The 12453-nt window shown below is 37.8% G+C and overlaps 1 protein-coding gene across 3 annotated transcripts in view; it reads right to left on the bottom strand.

The window, feature by feature from the left end:
• Positions 1-4867: 4867 nt before the first annotated feature.
• Positions 4868-12453, bottom strand: part of LOC101525129 (putative P2Y purinoceptor 10) — a 45127-nt gene continuing 37541 nt past the window's right edge. For all 3 annotated transcript variants that reach the window (XM_058658853.1, XM_058658854.1, XM_004592805.2), the window contains exon 2: positions 4868-6555. In XM_058658853.1, coding sequence (XP_058514836.1) covers positions 5463-6506 — 1044 coding nt within the window. In that variant the 5' untranslated portion in view covers positions 6507-6555 and the 3' untranslated portion in view covers positions 4868-5462. The remainder of the gene's footprint in view (positions 6556-12453) is intronic.

Raw genomic sequence — 12453 nt, 5'->3', positions numbered from 1 at the left:
TCACTATACGCAGATGACATGATTCTTTATATAGAACAGCCAAGAGGCTCAACACAGAGACTCCTAGAACTTATACGGGAGTTTGGTAGAGTGGCAGGGTACAAAATTAATGAACAAAAATCAACAGCCATAGTGTATGCAAACAGCCCCAAGTTGGAAAAAGATCTAACCAGCAAAATACCATTCAAAATAACAGAGAAAAGTATGAAGTGTCTGGGAATTAACCTAACCAAAAATATAGGAGACCTATTTGAGGAAAACTACAAACCACTTAAAAAAGAAATTGAACAAGACCTCAAAAGATGGAGTAACATCCCATGCTCCTGGATAGGTAAAAATCAATATCATTAAAATGTCTATATTGCCAAAGGCAATATATACATTCAACGCAATTCCAATCAAATTGCCCAAAACATTCTTCATGGAACTGGAAACAATGATCCAAAGGTTCATCTGGAAACACAAAAAACCACGAATAGCCAGAACCATCCTGAAGAACAGGAAGTTGGCAGGGGGAATCACAGTACCGAATCTATGGACATACTATAGGGCAGTGGTTATCAAAACAGCCTGGTACTGGCACAAAGATAGAGAGGAAGATCAATGAAGCAGAATAGAAACACCAGATGGGAACCCACACAGATACAGCCAAATAATCTTTGACAAAAGGACAAATGATAATCCAGGCAAATGGGAAGGTCTGTTCAATAAATGCTGTTGGGACAACTGGTTAATAGCCTGCAGAAACAAAAAGATAGACCCACATCTCTCATACACCAAGATCAAATCTAAATGGATAAAAGATCTAAACCTACATCCAGAAACCTTCAAACCTTTGGAAGAAAATGTTGGAAATACTCTGCAAGATCTATGGGTAGGTCCCTACTTTCTAAAAAGGACTCCAAAAGCAATAGAAATCAAGACCAGAATAAACAAATGGGACCTCATCAAACTAAGAAGCTTCTGTACAGCAAAGGAAACAATCAATAAAGTAAAAAAGCAGCCCACAGAATGGGAGAAGATCTTTGCGCACTACGTAGGTGGTAGAGGGCTAATCTCCAGAATATACAAAGAGCTACAGAACAACCAAAATGTCAAAACAAACAAGCCACTCAAGAAATGGGCATGGGAAATGGGCAGACATTTCACAAAGGAACAAACCCAAATGGCAAACAAGCATATGAAAAAATGTTCAAGTTCCCTGGCAATAAGGGAAATCCAAATTAAAACATCAATGAGGTACCACCTAACGCCAGTAAGACTGGCCCACATGAAAAACACCAACAACACTTGTTGGCGAGGTTGCGGGGAAAAGGGAACTCTACTTCACTGCTGGTGGGGCTGCAGGCTGGTACAGCCTCTATGGAAATCAGTATGGAGAACATTCAAACAACTCAAAATTGACATGCCGTATGATCCAGCAATAGCACTCCTAGGAATATATCCAAAATACCTGTTTTACGAGAAACCAACATGCACTCCTATGTTCATATCCACACAATCAGTAATTGCAAAAACATGGAAACAACCAAAATGCCCATCAACAGAGGATTGGATAAGAAAGCTATGGTTCATCTACTCCATGGAATACTACTCAGCTATTAAAAAAAACAAAATGCAGTTCTTTGTGGCCAAATGGGCCAAACTGGAAACCATCATGCTAAGGGAAATGAGCCAATCCCAAAGGTTAGATACCACATGTGCGCCTTAATTTAGGAAGATATGATGTTATGCATAACATGTTATGTTATGGAATTTATGTCATATGTAGTATATAAACTAAAATGGAAATGTGAATGGAGTGGTCACAGAATGTGGTTAAGAAATCGTATTTATGGGCCCGGCAGCGTGGCCTAGCGGCTAAAATCCTCGCCTTGAAAGCCCCGGGATCCCATATGGGCGCCGGTTCTAATTCCGGCAGCTCCACTTCCCATCCAGCTCCCTGCTTGTGGCCTGGGAAAGCAGTGGAGGACGACCCAAAGCTTTGGGACACTGCACCCGCGTCAGAGACCTGGAAGAGGTTCCTGGTTCCCGGCTTCGGGTCAGCACGCACCGGCCCATTGCGGCTCACTTGGGGAGTGAAACATCGGATGGAAGATCTTCCTCTCCGTCTCTCCTCCTTTCCATATATCCAGCTTTCCAATAATAATAAAATCTTTTTAAAAAAAAGAAATCACATTTATTTTAAACATGTTGGCTGCTCAATACTATGTCAATTAATTCCATAACGATGTTAATTGTTGCTGATAATATTTTAGTGCTTTTATTTGATTGGGATGATACTCTGCTGGCTCTGCCCTCAGAGAGGGTCTCCCCATAAGTAGTTGGACTTGACTGGACTATAAGATGCTGTACTCTATGCTTGGCATATGCTTGCTAAGAGGGACTCTCAACTGAACTTGAACTATGGTTACGCAACAAGGTGGAGGAACCCACCATGGGGGGAGGGTGTGGGGAAGTGGGGGGAGAATCCCAGTTCCTATAAAATTACAACACAATGTAATTAATGAATAAATTTAATAAAAAATACATAATATGTACATATATACATGTATATAATATATAATGTATACAATATATGCATGTATATAAATATAATGTATATAATCTGATATATGCATGTGTATATTATAGTGCATATTATGTATGTATATGTATGTATACATATGTATGTATGTATATATTATATATGTATATATATCCCCCTTATTAAACTTTCCAAGAGTCTTAAGAAGTGATAAAATATTTTGCTTCACATCACAGTAAAGTAAAAATAGGGCTAGGACTATTGTGTAAATTTAAATAATGTCAGTCATTTACAACTATAGATCCAAGGCTATTATTTTTAGAATTTCTATAGTCCAGTGGTTCAGAAAACACTGAATATAAAAACGTGGTTAGTCACCTTGCCCCCAGACATACTCTTGTGTATGTTTCTTTAAAAGAGTAAATTGAAAATTTCTGGAGAATTTTGATAATTTCAGAAGAGTGAGTTAGCTAATCCATTATCCTTGTTAAAATTTAATGGATAATGTTCATTATTCAGAATAACAGTAAGTCAATGCAAGAAGCAGATCAATGTATCTCAGATAGACTTTAAATACTTAGGGGCATCTCAACAAAGTGCTTCTGTACAAGAAAAAAACAATAGCCATGGTGAAATGTTTTCTGGAAAGCACTATGGGAAATAGAAAATAATCTCACCAAGAGTAATAAAATAGTTATAAACTCTTGCTTGATGAAGTGAGTAATGGTTTTTAATATATCCAGAATTTATATCTTTATCTATGTCTCTGTGTAGTTAGTTACACAGAATGCAGTTAGCTACCCATCCAGCAATATTTATATTCCAAGATATTTCAGGTGTCAAAAAATAGCTAATCATACCTCAGTAATCTAGAACTCAAGCACCTGGCAACTTTATCTATCCACACACAGGTGGACAGAGCAGGAAGGAAGAAAAATAACTCTGAACTGCCAAAAGAGGCATAAAATTTATAAATTAAACCCTGTACATGTACTTCATTCCCTTAGGAGATTTTCCATGCAATCCTCTCCAAACAAAATAAATACACTTTTACTAATTTCGTTGAATTGTAACTCTATCCAAACTAATTAGTGTTTTGGATGCCACCAAAGATTAGAAATAATTAATCAAAAAGATTGATTTATTGAGAAAGGACCACTAACAATGGCAGGATATGAGAACGGATAGCTTGATATTGTAGAGATTGAAACACTATACATATAGCTATAGATAAGAACAAACTCTGTGGGCCTATTTTATTGATAACATAGATCTCTACAGCCCTGGGAGGGGCAATAGGTACAGTCAGTAAAGTAACTGGTATTTATAGCAATGATCCTTCATGGTATTGAAGAGTACATCAAATGCTAGTATTGAAATTCTTTAGTAATAATAAAAGCAACAATGTCAACAAACATTTGTGAAGTGAGTAGTATTTAAGACACATGTACCAGAAAACATGCCTCACTTTGATCCCCAGTTATTCTAGCTGCTGCACATATGAATAATAAGGCTAAAACTTAGAGAGAAGCAACTTATCAAAAATATGTATCCTAATGGTGACAGGCCTGAAATTGGCATCCTGGTCCTCTGAATCTGGATCAGTTTTTTCACTCACCAAATTTAACACAAATTGCTTTAGAGGGCAGAAGAAATATATTGCAGAAACATTTGCACCTAGCACTGTGTTTTTAAATGTTCAGGTACTTACAGAGTTAAACAATTCTTTCTACATAATACACCACTCTGAATGATAGTACCATTCCAGATTTCCAAACACCTAGGTCTTCCCTTGTTTACTCCCATGTGGTACGTGTTACCTGCTGTTGTTCTGATAAGCAATATGTTACCAAAAAAGTCACACAAAATATGTTGTGGATTTCCAATCATATACAAGCAGATAAGTATTTTTACCATTGTGAAGCTAATCACTATCTTTAAAAATACTATTTTAAGGGAAAATGGGTATATAAAAATCCAGTTCGAATATATATAAATGCAGCAATAAATATTTTTAAATGATCTAACTTTGGGGATTTCAAGAATAACCACTTTTTTTTCATTCCCTACCCATAATAGAATTCAGTTCAACAATAGTCTTCTTATACACATCTTCATGTACTAGAAACAAAATCCGACTAGTGTTTAGGAACTGAAATACTGTATAACTGCTTTTAATTTTTCATCAACTCACTGATTCTCACAAATCAAGGGAAATTGTGACTCAAATTGCATTTAGAGATTTAAGTCTAGACACACCACAGCTGCAGTTTAGTTTAATGAAGCATAGAATCATCATTGAAACTCCCGAGACTCAAGCTTGTGTGATATGTTACAAGATTTTATTTTGTGTTTAAACCATGTGTTGTGTGCCAATTCCATGAAACATTTGACGTATTTGGGTTTCATGTGAATTGTTTATTTACCTGTGGAAAGAACAAAATCTGTTATTCTAAGTTATAAGGTTGTTAATTTTCATAACTCCTATTGATGTTAAAATCCCTTTCCTCCTTAACCTGTTTTGTTCAAAGTAATACACACTTTGTAAATAATGTTAGGCTTATATGTATCTGATATGTCATTTTCAATGGGAAATTAGTCCATAACTACACATTCAATTCATGTTTTTTTTTTCACTTAAGAGAGGGTGAAAAAAATCAAACTCCTTGTTGATGAACAGGTGTGCAACTCATTCTGTTGCTCATCATTTTTGTAAAGAAAGATATCTTCTGACATGTTCCGCAGGACAATGCATTTTCATTTTCACAAACAGGCACAAATTGTTCCTTCAGAATTATCATTTTTTTGTGATTAAGGGAAGGAGACAGCCCATATTTTATTAAATCACTCAGGAATACCATTTTTAAAGAAAATGTCTTCACAGGTACATAGCTAAATCAACAGAGTATGTAGATCTCTTTAACAAATTATGTGATTACATTGTGTTAGAATCCTCCAAACATTCAAGAGAAATGGTCTGAAGATCTTCTTGCCTCTGGTGAATTTCCAAAGCACTGTCCTTACATCTTATACATGACTGAAAAACTAAGCCACCATGTTCTGAAAACTGATCACGAAATTCTGAGGTCATAAAATAATATATAATTGGATCAAGACAGCAATTCAAATTAGCAAGACACAGGGAAATGATATGCAAACATAAAGTAATCTTAATAAAGGAGCAATTCGAAAAGACTTCTTGCTTCACCATCATGAAGAATGGAAAGTTAAGATGATATGGGGTGAAACAGACAATAAACACCACTGCACACATCAGGACCATCCTCAGAGCTTTTTTCCTCTCTTTGGTGTTCTGAGGGGGGATTTGAACTTCTTGTAAAGATTTTCTTGTTTTCCAAGTGCAGCAAGTAATAATTACAACAGGCAATATAAACCCTCCAAGTTCTGCTGCAGTTACCATGCCAATCGAGGAAGCCATGCTGATATTGTGCAGGCCTAAATCAGCAAAGCAGAATTCTGTGTTGTTGGCTAAACCAGCACTTCTCAGAATAGGAATTGGCAGGCAGGCAGTCCCCACGACGACCCAGATGGCCACACTGATGCCCACGTCGTATCTACGCTTCCAGTCTCTGGCTCTGAAGGGCTTGAGGAGAAAGAAGCACCTCTGAAGACTGATGCACGTGAGAAAGAAAATGCTGGCATACATGTTGAGATACTTCAGGTAGAAACACAGCAGGCACAAAGCTCTCTGGAACGGCCAGTGGTGGCTGATGTAATAGTAAATCCGGAGGGGCAAGGACAGCACGTGAGCAAGGTCAGCCACGGAGAGGTTGATCATGAAAATGATGGCTTTATTTTTCTTACTGATGAAGCGGCACAGAACCCACAAGGCCACACTGTTGGCCAGAAGACCAGGGACGAATATAAGGATATAGGTGGTAGCATAGAGTGAGTATTGAAACGACATTTGAAGATCAGTGCACTTTGTTCTTGTGCTGTTGGTGCTGTTACTCCCCATCTTGAGAATTTATGTTCCTTCTTTCGGGAAAGCATTAGAATGATGATATCTGCAGAAAACAGAACAAACACAGGATCAAGGGTACGCCAATCCATATACCAGTATACAAGTATGTTTGTTTCGTACCGCAGAAACATTCAGAGCCTTTATGAAATTAAAGCATGTTGCCTATGGAAACTGAAAATATCATCGCAATCTACAAATGATAACAATATTGAGAAAGAAATTTTCAGTGGTATTTTGGCAATAACCATAGTCAGGTGTTCCCTTTAGTGGTAAGAGAAAGTAACACAACTCAATTGGCACTTCTTCACTACAAAATAACCCCTACACATATATTCCAATATTTTGGGTAGTTTCACACTTCTGTTTTCCAGTTGTCACCAGCTGTACTTTCAATATAATTAAATTCCCTATCATCAATCCTGGAAGAGAGAAAACTTACTTCATTTACTTTTACTGGATTGCATGACTTCTGGGGTGTGCCTTACAACCTTTGTGAATGAGATATGGGATATGGACCAGGGGCCTGACTGACAGGTCCCGAGGGCTTGGAAGAACAGAGGCTTCAAAAAGACAGTACAACTCTGACAATATTTGCCTCTCCCTTCTTGACTTTTACTGAGGACAAAATTATTCTTGCTTATATTTTATGGCATTTAAGAGAATTTTTTCATCAAAAGAAACATGCAAAAGAAATGGAAACGGGAGGAAGAGAGAGGCAAGTGTACCCCAAGCAGCCACAGCGGTGCCCAGCCTGCTGCGTGGAGCAGACCTACTATGTACACCTGTCAAGTGCAGACCGGTGGCTGGAGCCTGACACGCCCTTCCCGGTTCCGGGCCCTGGTAAGGTCGGAGTTGTCACGTCAGGGTCAGGAGCCGTCACTCAGGAGCTCAAGGTGTCCTGACATCGCAGGTGACCAGCCCGGCACCAGGAGGGAGAAGGACCCTGCAGGCCAGGACTGCGACCACCCTCTTGAACAACAAGAACTCCAGGAAGAGACTGTGTTGTTCCCTCAGCCCCAGCCAGGCCCTGCTGTGAGCTGGAGGGGAGACATTGGACCTGGCCAGCACCGACTGTCCACCTGGAGTGCTGTGGATGTCCCCAGGCTGGGCCCCGAGCCGCAGCCTTCTCCTGTGGGATTGGGGCTGAATTTGAGGGTGCTGGCAGTGAGGAGGAAAGGCAAGGGAGGGGCCCCAGCCGTGCCCAGTGGCTGGCGAATCTGGGGTGTGGGCCGAGAGCCTGGTTCCAGCACACCCACCCCTGGGGCAGGTCTGCACTCCACAGAGCAGAGCTGGGACTTCTCCCAGCCCTGGACAGCCAGGCTTCTGCAACTAAACATTTATGTCCATTAACAAATTCATGACAGTTTCTGAAGATCATGCTTTCAGAAGATCATGCTATTATTATGGGGTGCAGCCTGTGATAGCCAGCACCCATTGACAGTGGGCAAATGAAAGTTGGCTGTGTCCCCCAACCTCTGTCCTGAAGGTGGGTCCTAACAGCAATGGAATGGTAATTGCATCCTCAACCACTTCCCCCACATCCTAAATGAGCCGGGATACTGGAAGTCCAATTGGTCTAGGTGTTTTTAGCTACAAGCCCAGTTCCTGTTCCTGCCATCCCAATGAGCACTAATCAACTCCTTAGCCCACAACACTTAGATATTCGCTCCTACCCACCTGTGACTCACCTATCAACTGAGAGGGGACGGTATTGTGTTGTGTGTAACCATTCCCCTCACAAGCCCCTTTAAAAGGCCCGTGAAGCAGGGGCTCTTTTCTTTCTGGCCAGGTGCTTCCATTACTCTGGCACCTCGACTCTTGGCTGACCCAGGACAGGTAATTCCCTGAGCATGGTCCCTGTGTACTGCTTCGATGGGACAATGGATATAGTAATGTTGTTACTGGTTTGTGTGCTATCAGGAGTTCCAGGAGGGGTGAGGCCTAGCAGTAGTAGAATGTGGGCAAAGAAGCCAGGGAAAGGTGAATGTCTGCAGCTTTGTAAGTGTGTCCAGGTTCTTTGTGAGTGTGTCCTGGTTATTCGTTGCATGTCTCTTAGAATAACATATATTGTTGAGGAAGCTGGGACATCGGTTTTCAGCTTATTGGATGGACTTAAGGATAATGACCATTTGTTCATTTTAGGATTATGATTGGTTGGATTATGGTTAGGTGGATTGCTGTATGGATTTGTGATTTGCTATTGTGCTCTATTGTCTCCAAACATGATTAATAAAGACTCCTTAATAAACCTTAGACATGCCTGGTGTGATCTCACTCGCACCTCGCAACACTATCAAAATATGTGAAGGATAGAAAGGCTTTGGTAGTAAGTGTAGCAGCAAACAAGTAAATAATTAACAAAATTTAAAAAAAAAAAGCACTGGATTTCAGGCCATCGCGGTAGTCTAGTGGCTAAAGTCCTTGCCTTTCATGTCCTCCACATTAGCTCCAGTTCCTGTCCCAGTGGCCCAACTTCCCATCCAGCTCCCTGCTTGTGACCTGGGGAGCAGATGAGGATGACCCAAGGCCTTGGGACCCTGTACCTGCGTGGGAGACCGGGAGGAAGTTCCTGGCTCCTGGCTTTGGATCGGTTCAGCTCCAGCTGTGGTGGATACTTGGGGGAGTGAATCAGTAGATGGAAGAGATTTCTTTGTCTCTCCTTGTCTCTGTAAATCTGACTGTCCAAGACAAACACATGAATCTTAAAACAAAACAAAACAAAAAACAATATTCAACTCTCAGGGTAACTCTGGTGAAAAGTTATTGATATGGAAAATTATACTTTCATAATAATGCTTTTTAATAAACATTTTCCCTTCTATGAGTCAAAACCTGTTCCTGTCATTTCAATCTAGTTGTTGCCAAAGCCAAATAAAATGAAGTCTATTCCCTTTATACAAGAAATCGCTTAAACTAACTGAAGATAATAATCCTTTTCTATCTCAAATCTTCTTTATCCAGATTAAACATGCATTCCTAATATGACATGGGTCTTGTTCTTGATTTTGTGCCCAAACATTATTGCTTTTGGCCCCAAACCAGTAACAATATAGCTTATTTATTTTTTAAAATGACAGTTCAACTACTCAAATTTTTAATGCTTTTAGGAAATGCAGTTTATACATTTTATTGTAGATGCAAAACTATAGGATTTTAGCACTCATTTTCAATTTAAATTACTTGCAAGTGGAGTTAGTTTTGTTTTGATATATATTTTAAAGAAATAAAGGAGAAACTAGAGTCTTAATATGAAGTTGGTAGTATGTAGCGCAAAAGTGAGTGCACATTTTGCAACAACTCTTGAAAGAAGAGTTTGAAAAACAATATAGCATCTGAGGTATGTCTACTGAAATTTAAATACAACCATTAAAAAAGTGAAAATGTAGCCAACCTATGTGTATAGCCCACACAGTGTCAGACAACATATTTGATGCCTTTACACTGATCATGTGAGGCTCTGAGAAACATCATATTTACTGAACTGACAACTCATTGCATTCAAATAACCCTGTCACTTAGTCAACTACCTTCAATTAATTTTGTTTTCTTTTAGATTTAGTTAACTGTTTGATGAATCAAGCAATTATTCTAATAAAGACACCTTACTGTATTTTTTAAAGATTTATTATTATTATTATTATTATCATTACAAAGTCAGATATACTGAGAGGAGGAGAGATAGAGAGGAAGTAGAGCTGCTGGGATTAGAACCAGCAGCCATATGGAATCAAGGCGAGGACCTTAGCCACTAGGCCACATTGCCGAGCCCCACCTTACTGTATTTTTTGTGTGGTTTCATTTGCTTATCAACTGAGCCAACAAAAAACTCTTGTTTAGTGACTGTGAATTTAAAATATACTTATATGTTTCATATAATCTTCACAATATATACTGAAATTCAATATTGAACCAGAAGCACTCCTGAAATAAAATTACAGAACAAAAGTTAACATAACGTTTTTCCTAGTCACTTTGAGACTTTATTATAAAAATTACTGACAATCACTGAATATCTACTTTTGGCCAGACTCTCTGCTAAATACTCTGTATACACTTACAATCTCTCACAGCATTCCTATAAAACATTAAAGCACTGGTGTTAACTTACATATGGGGAATCTGAGACCTCAAGAAAGACATCTTTACTGGCTTCAAGAATGTATACTTTTTATCATTTTCTTTAGTGAGAATACGCTTATCACATCTAGTATGCTATGGTCATTTAACTTTTTATGTTTCAGTTATGTTACAATGGTCACATTTCAATTGACTCTTCCTCCTCTTTTCCTCAACCGTAAAGTGTTTTGTAAAGTGCCTCAAACATTTCACAGGTTCACAAAACAAAATATTATTAAGTCTTGTTAGGTGAATAACTGACTACATGATGGATAGATGAATCTAGAACTAAAATGTCTAAGAGCATGGGAATGAGTATCTGAGATGAAATTTAGCTGTGAGTTTTAATTTGACCACCAGGTGTCACAAGCATACCAATGTTCAAGAAGCTTTTGGTATTTAACAGAAAATATATAGTTTAAGTCAGTAAAGTAAAAATCTTCCTAAGAAAGAAAAATATCAACCACACCCTGTGAAAAGTTGAAAGCAGACTCTTTAAAAGAGTGTTTGAGAAATTTGGGGTTTATTTTCTTTTATTTTTCTTAGCCCCCACATTTTTTTCATATAGCTCTCTCTGCTGACAGTTTGACTTTTAAGTGCATTGTAGATTCCTGCTTTATTAGAGCTGCTAAACGCCATCAAGAACTTTTGATTCAGTTACTTTTTATGTGAGGAAAGCAAGGCCAGAAAAGAGGGAGGCTAAAATTTCCAAGCGCATCCAAAACGTTAACAGCAGAGGCTGAACCAAGATCTCTTGCGTCTTATTACTGGATGTTCCTATTTTTCCAGGGACTTCTAAAATTAAAAACACATTTTTACAATTATCTAATAATAATACAAATGCTCAGAAATGAATCGCTGCCAGATTTTAAACTATTGACCTTGACCATGAACTACTATAGCAAGAAGGATTAGTTGCTTTCAAATACTCTAGGACAAATATCTTTTTGTAAAAATGAATATTTCTAGTCCCTAGTGATAAGATTGTGTAAGAAGCCAGTTAAAGTATCTTGGATTATTTTGTTTTTAAACTCCCATTATTTGTTCACACAGGATTAGAATTTTACATGAGAAAATAACGATAAACAAAACAATATATATGTATATAGCCAGAATTATGTGTATAATATATTATACATAATAAAATGTAGGTATATCAAGAATTTCCTTTAATAACATTTTTGTGTGTATACATTTTTTGGCTTTTTCTATGTGCACATATATGTATAAATGACACCTATGCAATTAATTTAATAAAATTTTACTTGTATAAACACACTCTTCTAAAATTATTAGCAATTCAATAATTGTTAATGTACATCTATGTCAATAAATATGCAACTATGATTTTCTATGCCATAATTTAGTTAACTACTAGACAGTAAGGTAGATTTTAATTGTTTTATGTTTAGAAACAAACATTCCTATACACTCATCTTTGTAAATTTGAGCAACTATTTCTTTTGGATAAATTTTTAAAAGTGAAATTTCTAGGCTTTTGTTGCATAATACTAAGTTATTTTCCAAGAAGTCATCCTATGTGAAATTCCAAAGTAATTCTCATAACATTGCAATTTCAAATATGAGGGTTTTCCAAACATAACAAATTTTATTTGGTTGGGAGAAGAAACATGAGAGAATTCTGACTCATTTAATTCTGACAAACAATGTGATCTTTCAAGATACATAGTTTGCAATGCTAAACTCAAGCCAATATATCCATAACCCAACGTACTTACTTTTGTGAATCTGCTTTTGAATAATCAAGTATTCAATATATTTAATTAATTCCAACACTATGATATATGATAGCTCTCCAGAATTT

This window comes from Ochotona princeps, chromosome X (genome assembly GCF_030435755.1).
Source record: "Ochotona princeps isolate mOchPri1 chromosome X, mOchPri1.hap1, whole genome shotgun sequence".
Taxonomy (NCBI): domain Eukaryota; kingdom Metazoa; phylum Chordata; class Mammalia; order Lagomorpha; family Ochotonidae; genus Ochotona; species Ochotona princeps.
The sequence above is the reverse complement of the archived record's forward strand: the minus strand, read 5'-3'. Positions and strand labels throughout refer to the sequence as shown.